Genomic DNA, 17,388 nt, shown 5'->3' with positions numbered 1-17,388 from the left:
AAAGAAAGAAAGAAAGAAAGAAAGAAAGAAAGAAAGAAAGAAAGAAGAGAGAGAAAGAAAGAGGAAGTGACACCCAGAGTGTATGGGGATAGAGGAATGGCCTTGTGCCGTGTGAGGACACAGTGAGAAAATGGCAATCTACAAGCCAATTAGAGAGGTCTTGGGAGCAACTGAACCTGCTGACACCTTAATCCTGTACTTCCAGCCTTCAGAACTGTCGGAAGTAAATTTATATTCCTTAAGACATCCAGGCTGTAACTTTGTGTTATGGCAGCCCTAGCCAACTAAGACACTAAGCATTGGTCTTTATTCATCTATTTTCTGTTACGCTGTGAGTTCACTCAATTGGAAAACTTAATTTCTTCATCTTAAAAAATCTCCTAGAAAAAGATCATTTTCTCACTTCCTTTTTTTTTTTAAGTTTAGTTTTTGTATGGTAAAAAACACATAGCAAGTTAAGCACGGTGGCTCACGTCTGTAATACCCCAGCACCTTGGGAGGCCAAGATGGACAGATTGCTTGAGCAACCTGGGCAACATGGCAAAAACCCATCTCTACAGAAAATACAAAAAATTAACAGGATGTGGTGGTGCCTGCCTGTAGTCCCAGCTATTCGGGAGACCAGGGTGGGAGGATCACCTGAGTCTAGGAGGTCTAGGCTGCAGGGAACCATGATCACCCCACTGCACTCCAGCCTGGGTGACAGAGACCCTGTCTCAAAAGAAAAGGAAAAAAACAAAACAAAAACATGTAACAAAATGTATCATCACAACCATTTCTTTGTTTTTTGTTTTTTGTTTCTTTTTTTGACAGAGTCTTGCTCTGTCGCCCAGGCTGGAGTGTAGCAGTGCAGTCTCGGCTCACTGCAACCTCCACCTCCCAGGTTCAAGAAATTCTCCCTGCCTCAGCCTCCCAAGTAGCTGAGATTACAGGCGCCTGCCACCATGTCTGGTTAATTTTTGTATTTTTAGTAGAGGTGGGGTTTCACCATGTTGGCCAGGCTGGTCTCAAACTCATCTGCCCACTTCGACCTCCCACAGTGCTGCCCACCTTGACCTCCCACAGTGCTGGGATTACAGGTGTGAACCACTGTGCCCAGCCCACAACCATTTCTAAGTGTACAGTTCAGCAGTGGTAAATATATTTACATTGTTGTACAATCCACATACAGAACTTTTTCTCTTGCAAAACAGAAACTGCATACTGGTTAAACAACAGCTGCCTTTCTTTCCCTCCCTGAAGCCTGTGGCAACCACCCTTCTGCTTTCTGTTTCTATGAATTTGAGTACTGTAAATACCTCACATAAGTGGAATTATACAGGATTTGTCTTTTTGTGACTGACTGATTCAACTTATCATCGTAGCCTCAAAGTTCATCCATGTTGTAGCTTGGGTCAGAATTTCCTTCCTTCTTTTTTTTTTTTTTTTTTTTTTTTGAGACGGAGTTACGCTCTGTCGCCCAGGCTGGAGTGCAGTGGCCGGATCTCAGCTCACTGCAGGCTCCACCTCCCGGGTTTACGCCATTCTCCTGCCTCAGCCTCCCGAGTAGCTGGGACTACAGGCGCCCGCCACCTCGCCCAGCTAGTTTTTTGTATTTTTTAGTAGAGACGGGGTTTCACCGTGTTAGCCAGGATGGTCTCCATCTCCTGACCTCGTGATCCGCCTGTCTCGGCCTCCCAAAGTGCTGGGATTACAGGCTTGAGCCACCGCGCCCGGCCCCTTCCTTCTTTTTTTTAGAAATGGGGCCTCACTCTGACACCCAGGATGGACATCGGCCTCGGGGCCTCAAGCAATCCTCCCACTTCAGCCTCCTGAGTAGCTAGGATAACAGGCATGCACCTCCACACCCCAATAATTTTGCTTTTTTTTTTTTTTAAGATATCAGATCTCACTATGTTGCCCATCCTGTTCCTTCCTTTTTAAAGCTGAATAATGCTCCATTGCAAGTATGCACCTTTGTTTTTTTTCTTTTGAGACAGAGTCTCCCTCTGTTGCCCAGGCTGGAGTGCAGAGGTGCAATCTCGGCTCACTGCAACCTCCACCTCCCAGGTTCAAGTGAGTCTCCTGCTTCAGCCTCCTTAGTAGCTGAGATTACAGGCACCTGCCATCACGCCTGGCTAATTTATATATATATTTATTTATTTATTTATTTTTTTTTTTTTTTTTTTTTTGGTAGAGATAGGTTTCACCATGTTGGCCAGGCTGGACTTGAACTCCCGACCTCAAGTGATCTGCCTACCTCAACCTACCAAAATGCTGGGATTACAGGCATGAACTGCCACGGCCATCCACCACCAAATGGATTTCTTTTTTTTTTTTTTTTTGAGACAGAGTCTCGCTCTGTCACCTAGGCTGGAGTGCAGTGGCTCCATCTCAGCTCACTGCAAGCTCTGCCTCCCGGGTTCACACCATTCTCCTGCCTCAGCCTCCGGAGTAGCTGGGACTACAGGCACCCACCACCACACCCGGCTATTTTTTGTATTTTTAGTAGAGATGGGGTTTCACCGGGCGCAGTGGCTCAAGCCTGTAATCCCAGCACTTTGGGAGGCCGAGACGGGTGGATCACGAGGTCAGGAGTTCGAGACCATCCTGGCTAACACGGTGAAACCCCATCTCTACTAAAAATACAAAAAACTAGCCGGGCGAGGTGGCGGGCGCCTGTAGTCCCAGCTACTCAGGAGGCTGAGGCAGGAGAATGGCGTAAACCCGGGAGGCGGAGCTTGCAGTGAGCTGAGATCTGGCCACTGCACTCCAGCCTGGGCGACAGAGCGAGACTCCGTCTCAAAAAAAAAAAAAAAAAGAGATGGGGTTTCACTGTGTTAGCCAGGATGCTCTTGATCTCCTGACCTCGTGATCTGCCCACCTTGGCCTCCCAAAGTGCTGGGATTACAGGCGTGAGCCACAGCACCCAGCCTCACCAAATGGATTCTTAAAATCCATTCATTCATTGAGAGACATTTGGGTTGCTTCCATTTCTTGACTATTGGGAATAGTGCTGCTATGAACACAGATGTGAAAATATCTTTTTGAAATCCTGCTTTCAGTTCTCAGGGATATATATCCAGAAGTGGAATTGCTAGCTTGTATGGTAATTCTATTTAAAAAATTTTAAGGGCCGGGCACAGTGGCTCTTGTTTGTAATCCCAGCACATTGGCAGACTGAGGTGGGAGACAGATTACTTGAGGCCAGAAGTTCGAGATCAGGCTAGCCCACATGGTGAAACCCCGTCTTTACTAAAAATACAAAAAATTAGCCAGGCGTGGTGTCACATGCTTGTAATCCCAGCTACTTGGAAGGCTGAGGCAGGAGAATCCTTGAACCTGGGAGGCAGAGGTTGCAGTGAGCCAAGATCACGCCATTGCACTCCAGCCTGGGTGACAAAAGTGAAACTCCGTGTCAAAAAAAAAAAAAATTTAAGGACCTGCCATACTGTTTTCCACAGGGCCTGTACGATTTTACATTCCCAACAACAAAGCACAAGGGGTCCATTTTCACCACATCATTGACAACACTTGTTATTTTCTGTTTTTTAAAATAATAGCTATCCTGGTGGGTGTGAGATAGTATCTCATTGTAGTTTTAATTTGCATTACCCTAATGATCAGAGATGTTGCACATCTTTTCATGTCCTTATTGGCCATCTGTATAGCTTCCTTAGAGAAATGTCTGTTCATGCTCTTTGCCCATTTTGAGTCCAGTCATTTTTGTTTTTGTTGAGTTTTAGGAGTTCTCTATTTATTCTGGATATAAATCTTTACTAGGTATATAATTGCAAATATTTCCTCCCATTCTGTGGGTTACCTTTCTACTCTGTTGATATTGTCTTTTGATGTACAAAATTTTAAAATTTTCATGAGGTCCAATTTGTTCATTTTTTCTTTTGTTGCCTGTGTCTTTGGTGTTATATCCAAGTAATCGTTGCCAGATTCAATATCACAAAGATTTTGCCCTATGTTTTCTTCTAAGAGCTTCATAGTTTTAGCTGTTATGTTTAGATTTTAGATCTATTTTGAGTTAATATTTGTATGGTGTTAAGTAATGGTTCAACTTCATCTTTTTGCAGGTAGAGATCCAGTTTCCCACAGCAACATTTGTTAGAAAGGTTATCTTTTCCCTCATCAAATAGTCTTGGCACCCTTGTCAAAAATCATTTGACCATATATGCAAGAGTTTATTTCTGGGCTCTCTATTCTATTCCACTGGTCTTTATGTCTGCTGCTATACCAATATCACACTGTTTTGATTTATAGTAGGTTTGCAGTAAGTTGTGATATCAGGAAGTTGTTCTTTTTCAATATTGTTTTGTCTATTTGGGGTCCCTTGAGATTTTATATGAATTTTAGGATGGGCTTTTCAATTTCTGCAAAAAAACATGATTGAGATTTTCATAGGGATTGCATTGAATCTGTGGATCACTTTGGGTACTGTTGGCATCTTAACAATATTAAGTGTTCTAATCCATGAACATGGAATGCATTTTCATTTATTTATGCCTTGTCTAATTACTTTCAGCAATATTTTACAGTTTTCATTGTATAAACCTTTTAACTCCTAAATTAATTCCTAAGTATTTTATTTTTACCTATAGTAAGTGGGATAGTTTTCAAAATTTTATTTTCTGTTTTTTGAGACGGAGTCTCGCTCTGTCGCCCAGGCTGGAGTGCAGTGGCCAGATCTCAGCTCACTGCAAGCTCCGCCTCCCGGGTTTACGCCATTCTCCTGCCTCAGCCTCCTGAGTAGCTGGGACTACAGGCGCCCGCCACCTCGCCCGGCTAGTTTTTTTGTATTTTTTAGTAGAGACAGGGTTTCACCGTGTTAGCCAGGATGGTCTCGATCTCCTGACCTCGTGATCCGCCCGTCTCGGCCTCCCAAAGTGCTGGGATTACAGGCTTGAGCCACCGCGCCCGGCCTCAAAATTTTATTTTCAAATGGTTCATTGTTAATATGTAGGGATGCAAGTGGTTCCTCTTTGTTGACTTGTAATCCACTAATTTGCTGAATTCCTTTATCAGTTCTAATAGTTTTTTGTGTGAAATCTTTAGGGTTTTCTACATATAAAACCATAAGAAGTAGCCAGGTATGGCGGGGCGCCTGTAGTCCCAGCTACTCAGGACGCTGAGGCAGGAGAACGGCTTCAACCCGGGAAGCGGAGGCTGCAGTGAGCCCAGAAGGAGCCACTGCACTCCAGCCTGGTGACAGAGCGAGACTCCGTCTCAGGAAAAAAATCATAAGAAGAAGAGATAATTGTACTTCTTCCTTTTCAACTTGGATGCCTTTAATTTCCTTTTCTTGCCTAATTGCTCTGGTTAGAACTTCTAGTGCTATGTTGAATGGAACTAGCAAAAGGGGGCATCCTTTTCTTGTTCCCGATATTAGTGGAATAGCCTTCAATCTTTCACCATTGAGTATGATATGATGTTTGTTATGAGTTTCTCATACATGCCTTTTATTATATTGAGGTAGTTTCCTTTTATTCCTAGTTTGTTAAATGTTTTCATCATGAAAGGGTGTTGAATTTTGTCAAATGCTTTTTCTGCATCAATTAAGATGATTGTATGATTTTTCTCCTTCATTCTGTTAATGTGGTGAATTATATTGATTGATTTTCATATACTGTGCTGTTTTTACATTCCAAGAATAAATCCCACAGTGTATAATCCTTTTAATATATTGCTAAATTTGACTTGCTGGTATTTGTTGAGGATTTTTGCATCAGTATTCATAAGAGATGTTAGTGTATGTTTTCTTTTTTCTTAGTGTATGCCTGCCTTTGGTATCAGGGTAGTGCTCACCCCTGGAATGAGTTAGGAAGTGTTCTTTCTCTTTGATCTTTTGGCAAAGTTTGAGAAGCATTAGCATTATTCTCCTTCAAATGTTTGGCAGAATTCACCAGTGAAGCCATCCGGTCCAGGGCTTTTCATTTTGGGGAGGTTTTTGATTATTCATGCAATCTCTTTAATTCAAATTTTCTATTACTTCATGATTTAGTCTTGGTAAGATATATGTTTCTAGGAATTTGTTCATTTCATCTAGATTATCCAATTTGTTGGCATGTAATTGTTTAAATACTCTCACAATTCTTTTAATTTGTGTAAAATGTAATGTTCCCACTTTCATTTTTACTTTAATAATTTGAGTCTTTTTATCTTTCTTTTGTTGTTAGTGTAACTAAAGGTTTGTCAATTTTGTTCATCTATTTGAAGAACCAATTTCTGGTTGCACCGATTTTCTCTATTGTTTCTATTATCTGTATTATTATTATTATTTTTTAATTATTATTTTGAGACAGAGTCCCCCTCTGTCGCCCAGGCTGGAGTGCAGTGGTGCGAAGCCTCTGACTCCCCAGTTCCAGTGATTCTCCTGCCTCAGCCTCCCAAGTAACGGGAGTTACAGGCATCCACCACCATGCTCAGCTAATTTTTTTTTTTCTTTTTTTTTCTGAAACGGAGTCTCGCTCTGTCACCCAGGCTGGAGTGCAGTGACACGATCTCGGTTCACTGCAAGCTCTGCCTCCAGGTTTATGCCATTCTCCTGCCTCAGCCTCCTGAGTAGCTGGGACTACAGGCGCCCGCCACCTTGCCCAGCTAGTTTTTTGTATTTTTTTAGTAGGCACAGGTTTCACCATGTTAGCCAGGATGGTCTCGATCTCCTGACCTCGTGATCCGCCCGTCTCGGCCTCCCAAAGTGCTGGGATTACAGGCTTGAGCCACTGCGCCCGGCCTTTTTTTTTTTTTTTTTTTTTTGTTAGAGACAGAGTCTTACTCTGTTGCCCAGGCTAGAGTGTAGTGGCATGATCTCAGCTCACCGCAACCTCCGCCTCCCAGGTTCAAGCCATTCTCCTGCCTCAGCCTCCCAAGTAGCTGGGATTACAGGCATGCACCACCACAGCTAATTTTTATATTTTTAGTAGAGACAGGATTTCACCTTGTTGACCAGGCTGGTCTTGAACTCCTGACCTCAGATGATCCACCCGCCTTGGCCTCCCAAAGTGCTGGGATTACAGGCGTGAGCCACCACGCCCAGCCAATTTTTGCTTTTTTTGTTTTTTGAGACAGAGTCTTGCTCTGTGTCGCCCAGGTCGGAGTGCAGTGGTGCTATGTTGGCTCACTGCAACCTCCACCTCCCAGGTTCAAGCAATTCTCCTGCCTCAGCCTCCTGAGTAGCTGGAACTATAGGCATGTGCTACCACACCCAGCTAATTTTTTGTATTTTTAGTAGAGACGGGGTTTCACCGTGTTAACAGGATGGTCTTGATTTCCTGACCTCGTGATCCACCTGCCTCAGCCTCCCAAAGTGCTGGGATAACAAGCATAAGTGACCTTGCCGGGCCTATTTTTAATTTTGTCACAATTATTTGTGCCTAAAGATATTCTCTGTTTTATTTATCTTTTCTCTAATCTCTATTATTTCCTTCCTTATGATAGTTTTGTGTTTAACTCATTCTTTATTTTTTTTTTTTTTTTTTGAGACGGAGTTTCGCTCCGTCGCCCAGGCTGGAGTGCAGTGGCCGGATCTCAGCTCACTGCAAGCTCCGCCTCCCGGGTTTACTCCATTCTCCTGCCTCAGCCTCCTGAGTAGCTGGGATTACATGCGCCCGCCACCTCGCCCGGCTAGCTTTTTGTATTTTTTAGTAGAGACGGGGTTTCACCGTGTTAGCCAGGATGGTCTCGATCTCCTGACCTCGTGATCCGCCCGTCTCGGCCTCCCAAAGTGCTGGGATTACAGGCTTGAGCCACCGCGCCCGGCCTTAACTCATTCTTTAATCTTCTTTAGTCTCCTTTAATCTCTTTTAGTAATGTTTTATAGTTTTCAATGTACAAATTTTACACTTATAGCTGCTATTATAAATGGAATTTTCTTAACTTCATTTTCAAATTGTTCATTGCACATATATAGTGATATCATTGATTTTTGTGTATTGATAGTGTATTCTGCAACTTTGCTGAACCCATTTATTAGTACATGTTTGTGTATGTATGTGTGTGTGTAAGTTTGAGTTTTTTTAATGGCAACATTTCACTCACAATATAGGTTGGTTTACTTCATCCTTTTTAATCGGGAACATTTTATTTCATTGTCTTGCTTAATTACTCTGACTAGAACCTCCAGTACAATGTTGAATAGAAGTAGCAAGAGTGAGCATCTTTGTCTTGTTTCTTCTTTTAGGAATTTTATCTGTTTATTTTAAACACTATTGTAATTGGAATTTTTTTTTTTTTTCATTTTATTTTTCTGTAGAGACAGGGTCTCACTATGTTGCCCAAGCTGGTCTCAAATTCCTACCCTCAAGCAATCCTCCCACCTCAGCCTCCCAAAGTCCAGGTATTACAAGCTTGAGCCATGGTGACCAGCTGGGATTGTTTTTCTAAGTTAACTTTCTTTTTTCTTTTTTTTATTTTTGAGACAGAGTCTCACTCTGTTACCCATGCTGGAGTGCAGTGGCACGATCTTGGCTTACCACAACCTCCACCTCCCGGGTTCAAGTGATTCTCCTGCCTCACTCAGCCTCCCAAGTAGCTGGGATTACAGGTGCCTGCCACCACACTTGGCTAAATTTTTTTTCTTTTTTTTTTTTTTTGAGACAGAATCTCACTCTGTCGCCCAGGCTGGAGTGCAGTGGCGCGATCTTGGCTCATTGCAACCTCTGCAGCCCAGGTTCAAGTGATTCTCCTGCCTCAGCCTCCTGAGTAGCTGGGACTACAGGCACATGCCACCAGGTCCAGCTAATTTTTGTATTTTTAGTAGAGATGGGGTTTCACCATGTTGGCCAGGCTGGTATTGAACTCTTGATCCACCTGCCTCAGCATCTCAAAGTGCTGGAATTATATGTTTGAGCCACCTCGCCTGGCCAATTTTTTGTATTTTTAGTAGAGACAGGGTTTCACCGTGTTAGCCAGGATGTTCTCAATCTCCTGACCTCGTGATCTACCCACCTTGGCCTCCCAAAGTGCTAGAATTACAGGTGTGAGCCACCACACCCGGCCCTAAGTTAACTTTCAATGTATGTTTTCACCTTGTTGACCAGGCTGGTCTTGAACTCCTGACCTCAGATGATCCACCCTCCTTGGCCTCCCAAAGTGCTGGGATTACAGGCATGAGCCACCACGCCCAGCCAATTTTTGCTTTTTTTGTTTTTTGAGACAGAGTCTTGCTCTGTCTCAGACTACAGAGATAGACTACAGAGATAGAATTCTCTGTAGTCTATCACCGCAACCTCCGCCTCCCAGGTTCAAGCCATTCTCCTGCCTCAGCCTCCCAAGTAGCTGGGATTACAGGCATGCACCACCACAGCTACAGAGATAGAATTTTAGACTACAGAGATAGAATTTAGACTACAGAGATAGACTAAGACTACAGAGATAGAATTCGTTTATATATTAATTTTTATGACTTTTAATTTTAATTTTGTATTTTTAATTATTATTTTTATTTATTTATTTATTTATTTATTTATTTATTTATTTATTTATTTATTTTGAGACAGGGTCTCCCTCTGTCACCCAGACCAGAGTTCAGTGGTGTGATCACAGCTTACTGAAGCCTTAACCTCCTGGGCACAAGTGATCCTCCTGTCTCAGCCTCCTCAGAAACTGAGATTACAGGCATGTGCCATCACAGCTGGACAGTTGAGCTGACTAATTTTTTTCTTTTTTTTGCTGAGACAGTGTCTCCCCTATGTTGCCCAGGCTAGTCTTGAATTCCTGGATTAAGGCAATCCTCCCGCTTCAGCCTCCCAAAGTGTGTGAACCACCATGCCCAGTCCATGTTGTTTTTATTTTGCATTACTTTTTAAATTATTATTATTATTATTATTATTATTATTATTATTATTATTATTATTTGAGACATGGTCTCACTCTGTTGCCTAGGTTGGAGTGCAGTGGCACAATCATAGCTCACTGTAACCTCCCCCTCCTGAGTTCAAGCAATTGTCTTGCCTCAGCCTCCCGAGTAGCTGGGGCTACAGATGCACACCATCACCCCTGGCTATGTTTTTTATTTTTTGTAGAGATGCGGTTTCCCCATGTTGGCCAGACTGGTCTTGAACGCCTGGTCTCAAGCCCCGCCCCATGTTTTTTTTGTTTGTATTTTTGTTGTTGCTGTGTTTTTTTTGTTTTTTGTTTTTTGTTTCTTTTTTTTAGATAGAGTCTCGCTCTGTCACCAGGCTGGAGTGCAGTGGCACGATCTCGGCTCACTGCAATCTCCGCCTCCTGGGTTCAAGTGATTCTCCTGCCTCAGTCTCCCGAGTAGCTGGGATTATAGGCGCACACCACCATGCCTGGCTAATTTTTTTGCAGTTTTAGTACAGACGGGGTTTCACCATGCTGGCCAGGCTGGTCTTGAACTCCTGACCCGTGATCTACCCACCTCGGCCTCCCAAAGTGCTGGGATTACACATGTGAGCCACTATGCCCAGCCCCTATGTTGTTTTTAAGAGTCTCATATTCTACTGACTGAGCCAGCCAGGACTATGTTGTTTTTAAATAAATATCGTTCCACATCTTCCTTTCTAGTTTTATGCCATTTATTTTTTATTCTTTCTTCATTACACTAGTTAGAACTTCCAGTACAATGAGGAAAAATGGGTAAGAATGGATATTTCTGCTTTGTGATAGATCTTAGGAGAAAAAGGTTAAATCTTTTACTCCGTTTAGAGTTGCTACACAGAAACTATAGAGTCCTAGGAGGCTGGGTGCAGTGGCTCAGCACTCTGGGAGGCCTAGGCAGGAGGATCCCTTGAGCCCAGTAGCTCAAGACCAGCCTGGCCAACATAGTGAGGTCCCTTCTCTACAAGAAAATTTTAAAAATTAGCCAGATGTGGCGGCACGCACCTGAAGTCCCAGATATATAGGAGGCTGAGGTGGGAAGCTTGCTTGAGCCCAGGAGTTCAAGGCTGCAGTGAGCTATGATTGTGCCAACTGCACTCCAGCCTGGTATACATATATGTGTGTGTGTATGTATATTTTATCCATGTAGGTATACGTATATGTATATACATTGTCTTAGGGATTGCCCAGAGGTTTGGGGTCTAGTAATTTCAGACAGAGTTGGACTCCTTTCCACCTAGTTCTTGCTGTTTCTAACTTGGCACTGTGTCTCTGGAGACTTACTGATCTGCTTCTGTCTTTGCTCTTAGTTGTCAGGGGCCACTCCTGGGAACTGAAAGAACTGAAAAAAAATAGAGGGAGGAACCCTGGACCCTGCCATTGGCCTATTCCCTTTGGCCATGTGCCTGAGGTGAGTGACATCAGAGGAAACTTTAGGCCATAATGATATGTGGGAATTGGTACCATTTTCAGGATTTTGTCTGATTTGTCAAGCTGTCCAGTTTCCCTGGACTTCCATCCAGTATATTCTCTTTTGGACGAAGTCTTGCTCTGTCACTCAGTCTGGATGGTGCAATGGTATAATCATGGCTCACTGCAGCCTTGACCTCCCCAGGTTCAGGTGATCCTCCCACCTCAGCCTCCCCAGTAGCTGGGACTACAGGTGCACGCAACCACTCCTGGCTAATTTTTATGTTTTTTATAGAGACAGGGCTTTCACCATGTTGCCTAGGCTGGTCTCAAACTTCTGGGCTCAAGCCATCTGCCTGCCTTGGCTTCCCAACTAGTACATTCTTTTAATAAGAAAAATGGTGACCAGGCACTGTGGCTCAAGCCTGTAATCTCAGCACTTTGGGAGGCCGAGGTGGGCAGATCACCTTAGGTTAGGGGTTCAAGATCAGCCTGGCCAACATGGAGAAACCCCGTCTCTACTAAAAATACAAAATTAGCCGGGCATGGTGGCGCATGCCTATAATCTCAGCTACTCGGGAGGCCGAGGCAGGAGAACCGCTTGAACCTGGGAGGTGGAGGTTGCAGTGAACCGAGATCGTGCCATTGCACTCCAGCCTGGTCAACAAGAACGAAACTCCATCTTAGAAAAAAAAAAAGAAAAACGGTTTAGGGATCATCCCAGAGATCACTAGCTATTCCTTTATCCTTTCTCCCCTCAAGAAGATACAGAGGACCTTTTCCTCAACTCATATATAGGTTTAGGGTAAAACCTTAAGATAAAAAGGATATGTCACTGGGTGCCGTGGCTCACGCCTGTAATCCCAACACTTTGGGAGGCCGAGGCAGGCTGATCATTTGAGGTCGGGAGTTTAAGACCAGCCTGACTGACATGGTGAAACCCCATCTCCACTAAAAATACAAAAAAATTAGCTGGGCGTGGTGGCACACACCTGTAGTCCCAGCTACTCGGGAGGCTGAGGCAGGAGAATCTCTTGAACCTGGGAAGCGGAGGTTGCAGTGGGCCAAGATTGCACCATTGCACTCCAGCCTGAGCAACAGAGTGAGACTGTCTCCAGAAAACAAAACAAAATAAAATAAAAATTAGCCAGACGTGGTGGTGCATGCCTGTAATCCCAACTACTAGGGAGACTGAGACATAAGAATCGCTTGAACCCGGTGTGTGGAGGTTGCAGTGAGCTGTGATCGTGCCACTGCACTCTAGCCTGGGCAACAGAGTGAGATTGTGTCTCCAAAAAAAAAAAAAAGGAAAAGATAAAGAGGAGACAAAAATATATGGGACAGGACTACAGGGCCTAAAAGGGAAAAGGTCAATTTGTCGGTATGGGTCAAAGGTGAGAAGGACAAAGTCTGGGCTGGGAAGAGATGCATAAATATTTGCAAATGTTTTGTCCTTCACTGTTTTGGAAGACATCAACTTTCTGGTTTCCTTGTGATTCTGGGAAAGGGCAGGATTAAAAACAGCAACAACAACAATAACAAAAAAAGTAGTTCAGGTCATGAAGATACCAAAGCAAATGAGATGTTTGGACTGTTTTTTTCCTCTGGCTTATTTCTCCTCAAAATAGGAGGATCACCCACATCCTTTAAGAGTGAAGATGAGGTGTGTTCAGGGCAATCGAAGTTTCCAAGAGCTAAGACACTTTCTAGCTCTGACCAGTCTTGGTGTCTCTTTGTCCCGAGCCTTCCTCCACTTCCCAACGTGAGTACTGCTTCCTTCCAGCAGGGCTGCTCTGATGTCCCCCCATGGTCCAGGCTGTGCTGCTCCTTTGCTGTGTCCTGCTGTCCCTGGTGTCTGCCTTTCCAAGAAATACCCAGAATGAGACCCTGAGCCTCCAGCCATCTTTCACAGAGACTGGGCACCCATCAAACATGCTCTCCATTTTTTGGAGAACACGGAGAGCCAGATTCCTCTCCCAGATCCCAGGACCTGCCAGGATCTCTTACACACAGCCCCCTTCTTAGCCCCTCTGTCTGAGTACCTGTCCAACTTAGCTCTGAGGATGGCCCTGGAGGAGGTGGGCTGCCCAACTGAGGCCCATGTTCTGCAGCTTCAGATGGGAGGAAAGGATACCACTGAAACCCTCATCCATGACAGTCAAAAAGTTCAATGGGGAGGAAGGCAATACCAACATAATTGTGAAGAATCTAGTGGTCCCTTCAGGAAGTGCGAATAAACCCAGCACTCAGCAGCCCATCCTGGGAAATGTATGGGTGGTGGCAAATATACCCACTGGGGTGGCTGGCCTACCAGTTAGCTCAGATGGTGATTGAATTTGCTGAGAAACCATCTCCCATGATGCTTGGTGTCACAGTTCAAAGCTTTTGGTGTCAACATCACCGAGAACTGCAGATATGAGTGTTGGGAGCATATTGAAGAATTAGGCAAAAAGTTGAGCTCTCAAGTTAAGATCATTTAAATGTCCATGGACAGTGACAATCTAATCTATCAAATGTTCCACAGCTATTCTGAAGTGCTTTGTGAGGAAAATGATCCAGGAATTGATCCTGGCTCACTTCAGCTATTCAAAATGCCACATAGGTAACGAGTCTCCTTTCCCAGGACTGTATTCAAGGATGGGACACAATAAGTAGTTAGAAATGTTGGAGACCACTTCGGACAGATGAATGCTCTTTATTTCATCCCTTCGCTTAAACACACATGTGACCAGTGTTAGCCTTGCCCTTCTCCACTTAGTAGGTGCCAACCCCTATTTTTTTTTTTTTTTAAGATGGAGTCTCACTCTGTAGCCCAGGCTGGTGTGCAGTAGTGCGATCTTGGCTCACTGCAACCTCCACCTCCTGGGTTCAAGCGATTCTCCTGCCTCAGCCTCTCAAGTAGCTAGGACTACAGGCACCCACCACCACGCCCGGGTAGTTTTTTTTTTTTTTTTTGGTATTTTTAGTAGAGACAGGCTTTCACCATATTGGCCAGACTGGTCTTGAACTCCTGACCTTGTGATCCGCCCACCTGGGCCTCCCAAAGTGCTGGGATTACAGGCATGAGACATCACGCCCAGTCGCTAATTTAATTTTTAAAATGAAGAGAAGGCCGGGCGCGGTGGCTCAAGCCTGTAATCCCAGCACTTTGGGAGGCCGAGACAGGCGGATCACCAGGTCAGGAGATCGAGACCATCCTGGCTAACACGGTGAAACCCCGTCTCTACTAAAAAATACAAAAAACTAGCCAGGCCAGGTGGTGGGCACCTGTGGTCCCAGCTGCTGGGGAGGCTGAGGCAGGAGAATGGCGTAAACCCGGGAGGCGGAGCTTGCAGTGAGCTGAGATCCGGCCACTACACTCCAGCCTGGGCGACAGAGCCAGACTCTGTCTCCTACAAAAAAAAAAAAAAAAAAAATGAAGAGAAATGAGAGTATCACAAACATCTCATCTTTCCTAATTCTGAATTTTCCTGGCTCCTATCATGAGCTTACTGTATGTGGCAGGGACATACAGGAAATGCCAAAGAACAGGACTGTAGGTATAGATGTTGAGTGTGTGACAAGGGCACAAGGTTTGAGCAGCCAGTATAAATGGGCAAATATTTGCAGAGATTACATCCTTCACTGATCATAGGGGAAAGCAAATATCTCCTTTCCTCACGGGACAGAGAACTAGGCAGAACAGGATCGGGGAGCAACCAAATCTCACTTCTCAATGACTGGACTGTGTGGTAATTTGGGGTCCCTATATATGGGTGGAAATAAAACAGAAGTCCCTGGTGACCTGTAAATGAGGGAAACCAAGTGGAAGCAATTGGGGTGCATTTCCTATTTCCTAGGACTTTACCTAAAAAGAACAGAAGCTTGGGGCCAGGTGCGGTGGCTCACACCTGGAAGCCTATCACTTTGGGAGGCGGAGGTGGGAGGATCACTTGAGCCCAAAGTTCAGAATCAGGCTGGGCAAGATGGCAAAACCACATCTCTACAAAAATTTTAAAAATTAGCTGGGCATGGTGTCATGCACCTGTAGTCCCAGCTGCTTGGGAGGCTGAGGCAGGAGGATCCCTTGAGCCCAGGGGTTCAAGGCAGCAGTGATTTGTGATCCCACCACTGCACTCCAGTCTGGGCAACAGAGCAAGATCCTGTCTCTAAAAAGAAAGTACAAAAGCTTGTAGGTAGGTGATGTATGAGGTGTCCCCCTGAGCTGTGGGCTCACCATAGCCCTTAGGGAAATGGTTTGTATGTTTCGGATTTCTCCCCTTTCTAGGGTACTCTGCTCCAGACATGTGTGGCCTCAGACTCATCATGATACCAGTTGAGCTGCTACTTTGCTACCTCCTGCTGCACCCTGTGGATGCCACTTCATATGGAAAGCAGACAAATGTCTTGATGCACCTTCCCTTGTCCTTGGAATCCCAGACACCCTCCTCAGACCCCTTGTCCTGCCAATTTCTGCACCCAAAGTCACTGCCTGGTTTCAGCCACATGGCCCCTCTACCCAAGTTCTTGGTAAGCCTGGCTCTAAGGAATGCCCTGGAGGAAGCTGGTTGCCAGGCTGATGTTTGGGCTCTACAGCTACAGCTCTACCGCCAGGGTGGTGTGAATGCTACACAGGTCCTCATCCAGCACCTTCGAGGGCTCCAGACAGGCAGAAGGACACAGAGGAACGTGTCAGTGGAAGCCCTGGCCTCTGCTCTGCAGCTGTTAGCCAGGGAGCAGCAAAGCACAGGAAGGGTCCGGCGCTCCCTCCCCACAGAGGACTGTGAGAATGAGAAGGAGCAAGGTGTGCACAATGTCATCCAGCTGCTGCCAGGAGTGGGAACCTTCTACAACCTGGGCACAGCTTTGTATTATGCTACTCAAAACTGCCTGGGCAAGGCCAGGGAACGAGGCCGAGATGGGGCCATAGATCTGGGATATGACCTTCTGATGACCATGGCCGGGATGTCCGGGGGACCTATGGGTCTAGCAATCAGTGCTGCACTTAAACCTGCATTAAGGTCTGGGGTTCAGCAGTTGATCCAGTATTACCAAGATCAGAAAGACGCAAACATCTCTCAGCCAGAGACCACCGAGGAGGGTTTGAGGGCCATCTCAGATGTGAGTGACTTGGAAGAAACAACTACCCTGGCTTCTTTCATATCAGAAGTAGTAAGTTCAGCTCCCTACTGGGAGTGGGCCATAATCAAGAGTTATGACTTAGATCCTGGGGCTGGGAGTCTTGGGATATAAAAGAAGGTGGTAACCACAGAACTAATAAATCTAATATGCTGACAAGCTGTATACACGTCTTCAAAATTTTAAACTCTGATTTATCCAGGAGGAAGGCTGTACAGTAAAACGTAGGAACGTAAATGTTTGGGGGTTCAAGTCAGAGGGTTTGGTTTTGAATCTAGGCTCCACTTGTTAGAGCCTCAGTGATCACTGACTGGTAACTTCTTTCTTGAACTAAGATCAGTTTTTAAATTTCTTTTTTTTTTTTTTTTGAGACGGAGTCTCGCTCTGTCGCTGGGCTGGAGTGCAGTGGCAGGATCTCAGCTCAGTGCAAGCTCCGCCTCCCGGGTTTACGCCATTCTCCTGCCTCAGCCTCCCAAGTAGCTGGGACTACAGGCGCCCGCCACCTCGCCTGGCTAGTTTTTTGTATTTTTTAGTAGAGACGGGGTTTCACCGTGTTAGCCAGAATGGTCTCGATCTCCTGACCTCGTGATCCGCCCTGTCTCGGCCTCCCAAAGTGCTGGGATTACAGGCTTGAGCCACCGCGCCCGGCCCAGTTTTTAAATTTCTAAAGGAGAGAATGATTTTAACTTCAACGAGTTGCCCTGTAAATTTAAAATGATACAATTAATCTAAAGTGCTTATCACAGTACTCTCAATAGCTATTAGCCAAGTGTGGTGGCTCATGCCTGTAATCCCAGCACTTTGGGAGGCCGAGGCAGGAGGATCACCTGAGGTCAGGGGTTCAAGACCAGCCTGGGCAACATGGCGAAACTCCGTCTCTACAATAAACACAAAAAATTATCCTGGCGGAGTTATGCACGCTTGTAGTCCCAGCTACCTGGGAGGCTGAGGCGGGAGAATCACCTGAGCCCGGCTGGTCGAGGCTGCAGTAAGCCGAGGTCGCGCCACTGCACTCCAGCCTGGGTGACAGAG

At 45.2% G+C, this 17,388-nt stretch overlaps 1 protein-coding gene across 1 annotated transcript; it reads left to right on the top strand.

The window, feature by feature from the left end:
• Positions 1-14,947: 14,947 nt before the first annotated feature.
• Positions 14,948-16,506, top strand: APOF (apolipoprotein F). Its single transcript, XM_023211271.1, has 2 exons — positions 14,948-14,969; positions 15,506-16,506. The coding sequence occupies exons 1-2, from the start codon at positions 14,954-14,956 to the stop codon at positions 16,468-16,470; spliced, it is 981 nt and encodes a 326-aa protein (XP_023067039.1). The 5' UTR covers positions 14,948-14,953; the 3' UTR covers positions 16,471-16,506.
• Positions 16,507-17,388: the final 882 nt, after the last annotated feature.

This window comes from Piliocolobus tephrosceles, chromosome 10 (assembly GCF_002776525.5).
Source record: "Piliocolobus tephrosceles isolate RC106 chromosome 10, ASM277652v3, whole genome shotgun sequence".
Taxonomy (NCBI): Eukaryota; Metazoa; Chordata; class Mammalia; order Primates; family Cercopithecidae; genus Piliocolobus; species Piliocolobus tephrosceles.
Note: the sequence above shows the minus strand (reverse complement) of the source record. Positions and strands in the feature narration are given on the sequence as shown.